General features: G+C 33.2%; 1 protein-coding gene across 1 annotated transcript in view; it reads left to right on the forward strand.

Annotated features, from left to right (window-relative positions):
• The window catches only part of ADAMTS6 (ADAM metallopeptidase with thrombospondin type 1 motif 6), a 320,979-nt gene that overhangs the window by 140,684 nt on the left and 166,446 nt on the right, over positions 1 to 13,849 (forward strand). The window contains exons 7-8 of the mRNA XM_058563973.1: positions 3,994 to 4,037; positions 8,480 to 8,585. Of these exons, the coding sequence (XP_058419956.1) occupies positions 3,994 to 4,037; positions 8,480 to 8,585 (150 nt within the window). The remainder of the gene's footprint in view (positions 1 to 3,993; positions 4,038 to 8,479; positions 8,586 to 13,849) is intronic.

A 13,849-nucleotide genomic window follows, 5' to 3' on the forward strand; every position in this document is an offset into this window, starting at 1 on the left:
TGGACACACAAGACAAATCTCAGATGCTTTACCTAAGTGTGCGGCCTACAATGTTTGCTGGATTCTTGTAAGTGCTCATGCAGACTAGGGAAGTATCTCTGAAATATTTTGGCCAATCTACAGATCTGGAACACCACTAATTTCTTTCTTCAATGAAAAACACATTTTCAACATTTATTAAACATTCATTAGGCTAATTATCAATTATCTCTTGTGTTGATCATCAGAAACAGGCATAGTGGAAACACTTTCTGCTTAAATGTTGGTTATACAGAAATATATATATAATGGAGTAAAAATCGTTAAATTCTTCCTAGTCTCCCACCTCTTCCTTAGATACTCACTGTTATCTTCCCAGATTTTTATCTGTATACAAATTCAATCTGTATACACACTCATATAAATAAAAAAGAAAACTTTCCTTTTATGCAAACTATTTTCTAAGTTTCTTTTGCCTATAGGAAAAAACAAATCTGGTTTGACATTCAAAGTAATTAATATTAATACTCTGTCTTCTGCACACTAACTTTCTAAATTCATTTTCTGATATTTTATTACACACATTCAGTGTTTCAGCCTCTCTGGACTTCTCGTAGTTCCCTGCATGTGCCATACCCTTTCCAGATTCTGTTCCTTTGATTATTCTGTTCTCTGCCTGCAATGTCTTTAGTTCTCTGTTTTGTCTGGCTAAGTCTTTAAAATCTGTTTCAGATGTTATGTCCTATATGAATCTATTCCCTAGTTTTCTATTGTGGAATTGCTCCTTCCTCTGTAATTCCACAGGATTTTGTATATAATTTGACTATGGCAGTAATAACCATTAGAATATCTAACAAGTATTGGCTCTATTGTGTGTAAATTTAACTTTTATTTACATTTCTTTTTTGTGTGTGTGAGGAAGATCAGCCCTGAGCTAACATCCATGCCAATCCTCCTCTTTTTGCTGAGGAAGACCAGCCCTGAGCTAACATCTATTGCTAATCCTTCTCCTTTTTTTCCCTTTTTCTCCCCAAAGCCCCAGTAGATAGTTGTATGTCATAGTTGCATATCCTTCTAATTGTTGTATGTGGGACACCGCCTCAGCATGGCCAGACAAAGCAGTGCGTCGGTGCGCGCCCAGGATCCGAACCTGGGCCACCAGTAGCGGAGTGCACGCACTTAACTGCCAAGCCACGGGGCCAGCCCCAACATTTATTTTATTTAATCATCTTTTCACATTATTTTGTAACTTATCTGCTTATGTGTCTTTTCCCAAATAGGCCACAACTAACTTATTTATCCATCTTTAGATTCTAGTATATGGTACTATACCTTAGCATATGATAGGTGCTCAGCAAATCCATGTATGAAAGAATGAATGTAAAAATGTTGCTCTTCAGTACTTGGTATTAAAGGTAAATGCATGATCATAATTGCTTTCTGTGAATAAGGAATAGAGAAGGATACAATGTGAATTGAATGCAACAGCCATGAGAAAATGGCGTGGCTTTTCCCTATAGAATGTCTTATAGAGAATTCTACAGGTATGCTAGAGGATTGGGGAAAGCTGAAGAAAATGCAAATAAAATGATCTCATCTAAGATCCTTTAGCTTGCATTATTTGTTGATGGCTTTAGCCTTTATGTATGTATTTTGGGCAATCATGGCAGATTGAAATAATATTCATCATGAGTGTAAAATAAAAGGTATAGAAAATATGAGGGCAATAAGAGGAGATGAGGAAGGACTGCTTTGAGGTGGAAATATAAGTTGTATTTGTCTGTGGTCTTCAAACTTTTTGCTTAATTTGCCTCCTAAAATAATTTTGAAAAATTATGTGCCACTTTGCATACTTTAAAGTTGATATCTAAAATACTTTTTATCCTAAGTTTAAGTAGCTACAGATACTATAATTAAAAACATATTGTATATTATATACATGCTTTAAATAAATTTTGTCAAAATTTTGGAGCTATTTCATTCAATCTTGAAAAATGTTCACCATATAATTTAATCGCTAAATCAGTCCTCATTGCCAAACTACTTAGCTAAGTCAGACTTATTGTCTGTCACTAAGAAGCCTGACTTCATTTTTTAGATCAAATTAACATGTTAATACACTCCATGCCAACCATCTCACTTCTAAATTCTAATTGTGAGACAGATATATAGATTGATTTACAGTCAGACTGGCAGAAAGACACAGTCTTGCCAGGATGAAATAAGCATCATCCCCCTCAATTTTTCTTGCTTTGCTCATAGGGATTATCCTCCAGGATCAGTGCGTTCTTGAATTATCCCTTTGCGTGATGCTCTGGAGATTTTTACACCCGGGGAGCAATGCACCAGAACAAAGTTTGGGATGGGTGAGAAGTATGCTTTCTCTTTTGTAAAGTAGGAACAGGGTGATTGTGAAAGGCAAAAGAGGAAAGGAACACTGGTGGCTTGCAGGTGCATTCTCAGGCAGATCAGTTTTAGGAAAGGGCACATATGAAAGTAAGGGATTTGGAAATAGATTCCATTTAAACATTTATATCTGCGTTACCCCTGAAAAGTCTTTGTTTACATTTTCTTGAAGCCTGCTGGTATGGGTTGTGTCTATGTAATGTCATAGGCATTACAGATGATGATCACAAGATAAATTGGTTGTGACACCCAGAATATACTTTCTGGTGCTTTGGTAAACACACCAAGTACCCTCTCTATATCTTACATTCAAGAGTGTACCGGATACGGCAATCTCGTGGTTTACCAGTTACAAGAGAAGAGAGCGGATGAGTATGTGAATGGTCAGAAGAGAAAGTTATGCAAGAGAAGAAGAGATCCCTTTCCTCAAGTGTAAAGTGAACAAGATGAAGAGTTTGAAATTCTAATAATAGACAAAGAGAATCTCCAGGGATTTTAATGAGTTCAACAACATAGTGATATGCTGATTATAATATTTGTTTCTTGAAAATACATTTTGATCTGATAAACAAGAATGAGATTAATTACTAACCCCTTTCCCCAGTAATATGGACTAACTATTATATATATTCAATAAAAGAAAACTTTTACAACTTGGATTTTCCTGTAGTTTGTGGAATTTTATTTTTTACCAAAAAGCTTTTCATTTTTGATATAAAACATAGGCAAATAAAAATGTTGAGTCTTCTTAAATTTGTTTTTTATTCTCACTTTAGAAACTCTGAATACTTTTGTTTTAAAGATTGGTTTACAAGGATATCATAAAAATTCTTAAAATATATGTTCACATCAATATTGATTTAGCATTCTAAATGTAATATATTTTAAAACATGCAACATTGCTTTATGGACTCCATCTTTTGTATTGAGTTATAATGCAGGACCACATTAGAATAGATCTGACCAACATTAGACAAGCTTTCTATTGAGCTATTTGTTTAGCTATTTGTAAAATCACTTAAAAATATTCCTATTAACCACACTAAATTGCTGGTATACACCTAGGAAAACTATGTGATATCAATTTTATTCCCATTGCTGTATTGTAGTAGTTCTTTTTTTTTAAAAAAAAAACAAGAATCTGTGTTAGAGTTGAAGGAACTGCAAATAGTGCTTATAGCTCAGAAGTATAAAATGCAATCTGTGGCTATAATAAGAAAATATTCCAGCAGATTCAAAAGAGATTGGGAATAAAAAGCTACCCATTTGCTTTTTGTAAAAGCAGTAGCAATCTGCAGACAAGCTATTCCAGCTTCAAAACAGTATGGTAGATGGTTTTATGGAACTCACAATTACAAAAATCTACTTTAACCTTTCTTTCTTACTGGCAGGTGTCCTACTGGCTTGCAGCCAGAGGCTGTGAGTGTAGTGCAGCCGACGGAGTCCCCCAGAGTGCTGAAAATGCCGACACTCCAGCTGGCTGCTCATAATTGCACTGATTGTGGTCTGACAACCAGAGATCCAAAAAAGAAATGTGATAAATATACGAAAATATTTTACAAATTTCATCAGATTACGAATTTCATCTCTCTTTTTTCTCCTCTATAGATATGATATCTGCACTTATAAAAATAAGCCCTGTGGAACACTGGGTAAGTTTTTTATAAAGGGAAGATAGTTCAGATTGTCTTTTTGGTCCAATGGCTTTACCCTTTATTATTCATTTGGTAGTTTTCCTTTCTGGCACATCTGAAATTACTCCTATAAATTGTTAAACCTGAACTTTGTGGGTACGTCACTTAGTACGAAACAAGTAGAATGATGATTAAAAACAACTTAGAAGCTGATTTAAAATCGTCAAACAATAATGATAAATCAGAAGTTACCACTCATTTTCATATAATCCATCTCTGTAATGTATTTTCCAAAACTACCAAGGAGTTTGAGAGCAAATGAAAGCAACCAGCATCTTCAAATCTCGGGCTAGGAAAGGAAAGGAAGAAAAGATTGGGGGATACTTAAAGGAGAGGCATTAAGAATAGTACTTCTTTTGGTGCCATTTGGTGAAAAGAGTATATATCCCCATAAAGTAACATATTATTGGAAATTTTTATTACATGAGCAAAAAAGGGCAATTTTGTAAAATATTACAGTCAGAAGTGGAGAGGACAGGATTATCTTTCTTGTTCTCCCCAAATATTATATGTTTTTTAAAAAGCAATTCTGTAGTATTCTAGGAATTAAGAAATCACATTTTGTTCCAGAGCATAACTTTATACTGGTTAAAAGTCAATTGCAAATACAAATGGAGGAACATAGTAGCTTTCAAGTAGACTAAATTATTAAGCAACTAGAGTTATTTTAAGAAACAGGAGTTTTTTTCCTAATATTTTTAGTGTCATAGAGACTTTTTACAGACTCAGAAGTTAAGTGACTGAAGGTAAATTCTCTAGATTCTCTATGACAAGTTTCAGTTTTCTTATCTGTAAAAGAATAGTTATGGGGGCTGGCCCAGTGGTGTAGTGGTTAAGTTTGCGTGCTCCGATTCGGTGGCCCAGGGTTCGTGGGTTTGGATCCCGGGTGCAGACCTACACACCACTTGTCAAGCCATGCTGTGGTGGCATCCCACATACAAAATAGAGGAGAATTGGCACAGATGTTAGCTCGGGGCCAATCTTCCTCACCAAAAAAAAAAAAATTATAAGAGTTATTTTGATATAGAGTTATGAAATCTATTCCTATGCACCTCATAAGAATTTTGGGAAGATCACATTTAAAGAAAAGGTGGGAGAAAAGGTGTTACCCAAATTCCTGGGTTCAGTGAAACATCTCTTCAGAGATGAAAATTTCTCTTGATAATTTTACCTGCCTTCTCAGGCTTCTCTTACTCCATTTCCCTCGGGATTTATGGCTAAAGAAGAAATCCCAGTTAGCCACTGACAAGTATTACGGTGGAGAAGTTTGCAGTTGAAAAGCATAACACAGAAAGAGCTCTCTTTGCTGAGAGGCTCAAATCAAAAAGATTTTCTTCGTAGTGTTTTAGGTTTACAAAACCAATGTAATTCAAAGGGAGGGACCCTGAACTGAAAACAACTACTGGCTTTGACAGTTTTAGTGCATTACCTTTTATGGTTTATTTAGCCCTTTGTTCCTCAATTTCCTTCTCTATGGAGTAGTAGTAATATCTGCCCTTATGCTGCAAGGATTTTGTTAAAATCATGTAAGGAAGAAAATATACAGGTGTTTTGTAAAGAATACTGTAAAAAATGAACTGGTGTTATTATTTAACGTAGAAATTATCTATACTGTTTATCTGACCCCATCTATTATTGTTCAAATTCTATAAGCATTTACTAAGTGCTTAATCAATTTCAGATACAATACACATTAAGCCTCAAAGAAGGTACAAGCTAGAGCTTGTGTTTTTCTAGTATATATGTTTTGAGGAAATATATATGTATAGATGTATATATCTATACATATTCTATTCTGCTTTTTGATGGTAGATTATTTGCATTGAGATATGTTCTTCATTGAGATATTAGTAATAACACTGCCTAGTACTTTTATTGTCATTTTGCCAAAGTAGATTTGAGATATTTTCCTACCCTACTCTCCTTTTATTTTTTTTTCACAATACTGTGTTCTAATTTTGATAGTTTACTAATTTCTAGAATCAATACATTAATACTTGGGTACATGTCAATGCATTTTCAAGCTCAATATAAATTATTTTTCAAATAGAAAACATTATAAATTATTTTTTATACTATATGTTATGGTGAAAACTGAATGAACTGCATATATATGCATATGTTGACCTTCATATTTGGAAAATATATTATCATTACAGAATTGATCAGGTTTTTTCTTTTTGAGTGATCGTTCTGGTATCTTTCATGTTGGTTTTTATGCTGATTCTTGCGTATTCTCTTGCTTAGTATTTCTGATGACCAATTGTAACATGGCTAAGTAGATTTAAGGGTGCAAACTGTAGCCATCAAACTGAGGAAATCTAAATGACCCGAATAGTATCAAACCCCTATTAACACAATCACACATAAGAACTTTGACAGCTTCAATTTTATAGGAATACAATAAATGGTCGGGGGTTGTGAAAATACATTAGCATCTAAATTATTCTTTTATTTTAGTTAGGATTAACCTTATATTTTGAACAAGTAGTAGTTATTTTCCAAATATGTTTTCTTAAGTTGTTCCTTTAGTAGAGCTAACGATTTTATATCAGATGCAGTGGTAAATCTGTGCTTGCAAATACCTTGGGGAGTCATTGAGAATTCTCAACTAAAAACACAGCCACATGGCACATATCGAAAACAACAACAACAAACAAAAAGCTAACCCATGCAATAATATATTTTCAGAAATATGAGAAATGTTAAGTTAGCAATAATTATTCTAGTGATTCTTTTTTTTGAATCAAATTTCATAAATCTCAAGACAGAAACAGTATTCAAAGAGTGGCTTTGCTCTTCCCCTATCAAGGACCATATTGAACTCAATAGCTTAAGATACATAAGCTGCAGATACTGTACTGCAAACTTGTTTTGTATTCTTTCTCTATCTGTCTCTCTGTCAGTGGAGTTTGGAAGTAACACTCATTAAATATTTTTGATTAACCAAAAAGAAATTAAGTCCTCTTGCCCCAACTACCCTAACTAGTCCCTTTTTTTACTTCTTTCTCTTCAGGTCCCAAGACTTCTAAGTGAGTGGATGGGCAGCACAAGGGTATCACTAGTATTTATATAATAACTCTGTGAGGCAGAAATCAACCCCTTCCTTAACTCCCCCTTCCACATAAAACAACAGGAAAAGGAAACAATCTATTAGCATAATACAGCACTAACCTCAACTCTGTTCCAATGGGGTTATTATTTTGATATTTTATATTGGAAGATACAGAGAAACACAGTTTCTAGATCTTTCTTGTCAGTAAAAATATAAATTGAATAGCGTTTACTACTATTCAAAATTAGGGCAAATGGGAAACTGTACCTAGCGCAGGACATTGTTTATTGCACTCAATAAATATTTATTGAATTGGATTGAAATCACTTTTGGTGGGAAGATAATTCTTAGTATTTGGTGACCATAGTAGACTACTAACATGTAAAATTTTTTTCCTAGTTTTCCTTCAATTTCTTCTAAATACTTTTGTCTCTATGTGTGTTAAGTATTATTTGGCATCTATTTCCTTATAACACATGACATTTTATCTTTCACACAAAATTTTTTTCTAAGCACTGTTTTAAAGTTACATACTACTTCACAGAGCATGATATTCATTTGGAAGTAAATATTAAAGCTTCTGCATACTAAAATTCCCAAGGGAAGAATACCTTGAGCAACATAACATTTCACAAGAATCAGCGAATTAACACCGTGGTTTTTGCTTTATTAGTAAAACTCTAATGCATTGAAGGGGAATGGGAGAGGGGAGCACTACACTGAATGTGTGAATGACTTTCCTCCCATTAAAATACTTAAAGAAATTATTGCATCACTATCAAGACTAATTTCAGAAGATTAAAAAAATGCAAAAACTTCTCATCTTTAGCAGTTCTCCTTTTTCTCTTTTGAATCATTCATTTTTGTTTCTATAAAAATGTGATTTTTAAAAACCATTTGGGATTCCCTTTTTTTTTTGGTAACTAAAAAATTGCTTGTATATTTTTATGAACCCACTAAACTTAAACAGATCTCTTTAGAAAAATAATGTGGATATATTTTGCTTTCTACAGCCTGAAGAATGTTAAAATAGAAATGCTTTCTTGAATTCCCTCTTCTGGCTCAAGTTACTAGGTGGTCCCAAGTTACCAGAAGTAAAATTTATAAATCTAACCCCTAGTCTAGACATTTTCCAGCACTGACTGCAGTTCAAAAAATATTAATGTCTAGCCGGCAAAGTGAAACTCCCCCCAGTGATTTTGCAAATGACTAGAAAGTTAACCTTTTGCCAACTGCTCCTTCTGTGCATGGAGGTTATTAAAAGAATCCAGGCATTTATAAGTATGGGCTTTTTAAGACTGAAACACCTTGGCTTGACCCTTTGTGTCTCCTTCTGTTTATTCAGGCTTGGCCTCTGTGGCTGGAATGTGTGAGCCTGAAAGGAGCTGCAGCATTAATGAAGACATTGGCCTGGGTTCAGCTTTTACCATTGCACATGAGATTGGTCACAAGTGAGTGAGTTTAAGAAAATCAAAATAAATTTTAGAACTCCACTCTTTTGAGCAACTCGTTAACTACCGTGTGGAACGCCTGTGCTCAACCGTATTTTACTGCCTTTTTGTCTGATTTCAATAGAGAATGTTATCATTTTGAGTATTGGGATAAATTATCTTAAGAATTGGAGGCTTGTTAAATAATGTTTCTGATTCAATGATTAGTATACTTGGAGCGGTGACTATACTCCACTTAAGTTTTGTTATATACGTTTGAAGTAATTTAGCTTTAGCATGGTCTACTCAGCACTCCGTTCCTCAAAGTCAAAATGTTTAATGATCTTTCTCTTCCTCAAGTGACAATACATATATATTTTAAAATCATCATTAACACCACTACCATAAATTGTTCTTTGAGTTTTCACTCTTAATAGAGCTGGGAGCATACCTTTTCCAAGCATAAAGCTTCTGCAATCATTGCTATGGAACTTGTATTTTCAGGTGTACTTCTATGTCATTGAAAAAAAAAAATGTTGCAAGAGCAGTGAGATATCATCTTCACCACTTTTTAGGTGGATCTGGAGTTTTTAATATTTGTTTTAAATAAATCTGTGCCAAAAACTATCCTATGGCTCTCCCACCATCCCACCTCCTAAAAACAGTAAAACTCTTACTTTCTTTATTTCAAACAATAAGCAATAGTAAATGTAAAAGCTTACCCACATGTGGAGGGAGAGAAGTTTGAAAACTTTAAATGATAGTCAAACATTTTTAACTAAAACAAGCAGCCTATTTGTAAGAACTCCTGACATTTGTATGATTTAAGTTTTACATTTTACAGTCTGCTTTTTTGGTAGAAAAATGGATGGAGAAAAAAAGAACAAATGAAAATGAATGTTTATTATACACTTGCCTCAGAGGTCATTCCTGAGATAAATCTGTAGTTCAGCCTTTTTCTTTTTTTTCAAAGTGGAGAGTAAAGCTGGGTCAATCTGTTGCATTATTTTGAAAATTGCAATTTAAATTTTACCAAATTGGTATTGATTTATGTGTAAATTCAAGTAACCAGCAAGTTTCAAACCTGACTTGACTCACATACAGGGAAAAGTCAGTATTATACTTTAATGAAGTCCTAAAAATATTGGTATTCTAGTTTCCATTGCAATAAACAGCAGGGGAACAAAAGGGAAAAGCCCTCTTAACCAGTCAGTTAGTTTATCATCAACTCACTCAAAAATCTGGCTCATTAATGACTGTCATAATCTTATGCAACCAGACGGAATTTATTAGGTTCTGTTAGATTTAATTAAATTGAAAGGTTAGGACATGTAACATACAGCGGGTGAATAATGTGCATATGAGAGCGCTATTACCTCATGCAGTCACAAGTTAGTCAATGTCAGCGTATGCATTATAAGTCCCGTTCTGTGTGTACTTAAATAGTGGAGGTGAAGGTTTATTGCTCTTTGTATCTTTTGTTAAGATTCTAACTGGGCTACTCTCAGGCTTCCTAGATTTGTTTTGTTGGCCTTATGGGTAATTCCTTTTAATTCTTCCCAAGATGAATGGTTTGTACCCTAGGTAGAAGAATTGTGAAAGAGAAGTAGAATGTACCTCTTAGGATTAATGTGCCTTGGAGTAACTATTTCACAGCTAATTCCTGTTTGTGAGCGTTAAAAACAGGGGAGGAGAATCCACAAAATCCTTTATACTGAGAGCCAGAAGAAATGCTTCTATTCAAAAATGTTATTTGACAGACTGAAAATTGGCTTTCGTTCCACGTCCAGTTGATTACTATGTCGTTATCCCCCTGTCCCCTTTTCCCAAGACAACTAGGCAGGATGTGTTTAACATACTATCTATTTCAATATGTCAAATTATTATTTGGTCAGTTAGGGAAAATCTGTTTCATGGGTGAAGATCCCTTTACTTGCTTTTAAGATCTTAGGGTTTTGCTTTAAGGAACTTAGCAAGTCAATTGTGGTACAACTCATGTCATTAAAATATAGTGCTCTCTATTCTTCCTGAAACAAAGCAATAGCCATGGTAAATATATCAAGTATGCTTTTCAGATAAAGTATACTGAATTTTTAAACTTTTATCATTTAGTAGGATGGATGTTAAGTGATGAGATGATATCTGCAGATTCATCACAGTGAAGAATATGTGATCAGGAATTACTGAGAAGTGCCCCTACTGAGTCACTAAACTGTGTGAATATTTAGTACCTTTCTTCAAATTGTGTAGAATATGGTTTGCACTCAGTGTATACTTGTGTAGGGCTATAGTATCTGTTTTAAACAGCTTTTTTTCTTTGGCTAGGCCTTAGTGACCACTTTTATTTCTCTCCATACCTTTGTGAAAACAAGAAATTAGTTTCCTTGTCGAATGAAAAATTGAGGTTTATCTTCTATTTAAATGACATGTCTAGCTTTAATGTAGGCTATAAGCCAAAAGCACTTAATGAAACCTTATAGAAAAGAATGTTCTTTGAAAAAATTTTTTTTATTACTTATGTAGTTGCCATAGGTTTCAGAAGTTGAAAAAATTATGATGTTGAAGAGGGGTGGCAAGGATTCAACAAGACCTCTAGTATGTTATGAAAGCTATCTAATGTATCCACATTTTGCAAAAATAAATAACCTTAAAAAGATTCACATTTTTTAGGATGCATATTGAAGTATGCAGGACTGAAGTGACAGGATGTCTGAGATTTGCTTTTAAAAAAGGGGGGGAAAGAAGAGAAAAATAAAGCAAGAATAGCAACATCTAGAATTTTATAATCTTGATGTGTGGATGGGAGTTCATTATGCTACTCTTTCTGCTATTGGATATGTCATATTTTTTTCACAAAAAAGAATAGGTCTTAAGATCATAAATCTTTTAGAAGTGACAACTCAGTTATTAATTAATAGTGATTGAGTGGAGTATAATTTTGAGAGAATTTAAAGAAGTATTAAAAGTTATATTGAAAGCTGCAGGAGTACATTGGTCTTGCTTTGGAAATCAATATCAATGTTTTGTTTTAACCAATAGGGATATACTTTCTATAGAAGACTGGTTAGGAGATGAGTTTTTTAAAAAAGGAGAAATGTGGCAAGACTTCAGGATAAAATGGTAGATTAGCAGAGCTGTGTTAGGAAGCTTTTACTGCTGTTTTCTTTCATCCAAACTTCCCTTCTCCTGCTGCAAGTACCTAGGTGTCTTTAACTGCTTGATCAATGCTGTGTTTTCATGATAGAAGGCTAGCAATAAACGCACACTAAGATATTTGGGACTTTAATGCCTTTGTCTGCTTTTGATATCAAAATAATGTTAGTCATAAAATGAGTTAAGAAGTATTCTATTTTCTGGAAGAGTTCGCTTTTCTGTGAGTACATTTTAACACATTATTTAAGTGTAATTTACATAGAATAAAAATGCATTCATTTTGTGTACAATTCGATGAGTTTTGACAAATGTATATAACCCTGTAACCACTACCACAATCAAGATATCAACATTTCCATTACCTGAAAAAATCCCTTGGTTCTCTTTTACAGTCAGTCTCCACCCTCCTCCCCCTTTCCCTGGCCCCAGACAACCACAGATTTATTTTCTATCACTATAGATTAGGCTCGTCTTTTCTATAGTTTCATTTAATTAGACTTATGTAGTGAGGACTCTTTTGTGTCTAGCTTCTTTCCCTTAGCACAATGTTTTTGATATTCATCCATGTGGGTGTGTCTATCAGTAGGTTTTTTTTTTTTCTGAATAGTATTCCATATCACAATAGCACATATCACATTTTAGGTTGTTTCTAGTTTTGGGCTATTACGACTAGAACTGCTATGAACTTCCACGTACAAGTATTGATATGGATATACGCTTTCATTTCTCTTGGGTGGTACTGCTGGTAGTATGGTATGTGTCCATTTAACTTTACAATAAATAAACTGTTTTTCAAAGTGGCTATACCATTTTGCATTCCCACTAGCAATCTATGAAAGTTCTGATTACTTCAGATCCTCGCAAACATTTATTATTTTAAGTCTTTTGTCTTTTAACGATTATTATGCATTTTAGTGTTATCTCATTGTGGTTTTAATTTGTTGATCATCTATTTTCTGATAAATAATGATGTTAGTTATCATGAGCATCTTTTCATGTGCTTATTTGTCATTTGTATATCTTTGAATGTCTATTCAAATCCTTTTCCCATTTTTTTTTAAACTGAAGAATTTTCTTCTTATTAAGTTGTAAGAGTTCTCAATATATTCTAGGTAAAAGCCTTCATCATGTGTACAGAATGTGAATATTTTTTCCAAGTCTGTTGTCTGCCATTCATTTTTTAATGGTGTCTTGGAAAAGCAGAATTTTAAAATTTTGATGGTCTAATTTAAAATTTTTCTTTTATGGTTTATACTTTTTGTGTTCTGAGAAATCTTTGCCTCCTTCAAGATTGTGAAAATGTTCTCCTATATTTTCATCTAGAATTTTATACTTTTATCTTTTATATTTGGATCTGTGATCCATTTTGAGTTAATTTTTATGTATGGTGTGAGGTAAGGTTTCAGGTTCCTTTTTATCCCATATGAATATATAATTATTTTAATACAATTTGTTTAAAAAATGGATTGGTTTGTAGTTTTCTTTTAATGTCTTTGCCTGGTTTTGATATCAGAATAAAGTTAGTCTTATAAATTGAATTAGAAAGTATTCTATTTTCTGGAAGAGTTTGTATATGTAAGGTTGATGTGTTTTTTTTTTTTTTTTTTTTTTTAATGTTTGATAGATTCACCAGTAACACCATCTGAGCCTGGAATTTACTTTGTGGGAAAGTTTTTAATTAATAATTTAATTTCTTTATTAGATATAGGGTAGAGTATTATCTAAATCTTTAGAGTTTTTTTTCTTAATTATGTCTTTAAAAGTATTAGACTATTTCAGCTAAATTGTCAAATTTATTATAATACAGTTGTTCATAATATTCTCTCATTGTCTTTTTTAATGTCTGTAATATAAGTAATGATGTTCCACCATTCATTCCTGATATTTGTAATTTGTGTTTTCTCCTCTTTTTTTCAGCATTATTGAGATATAATTGACATATAACATTGTATAAGTTTAAGGTGTACAACATGATGATTTGATACACGTATATATTGCGAAATGATTACCATGATAAGGTTAGTTAACACAACCATCACATCATATAATTACCTTTTGTGTGTATTTGAATGTGTGTGTGTTTGTGTGTGTGTGTGTGATGAGAACATTTAAGATCCATTCTCATAGCAACT

Source organism: Diceros bicornis, chromosome 20 (assembly GCF_020826845.1).
Source record: "Diceros bicornis minor isolate mBicDic1 chromosome 20, mDicBic1.mat.cur, whole genome shotgun sequence".
NCBI classification, from domain to species: Eukaryota; Metazoa; Chordata; class Mammalia; order Perissodactyla; family Rhinocerotidae; genus Diceros; species Diceros bicornis.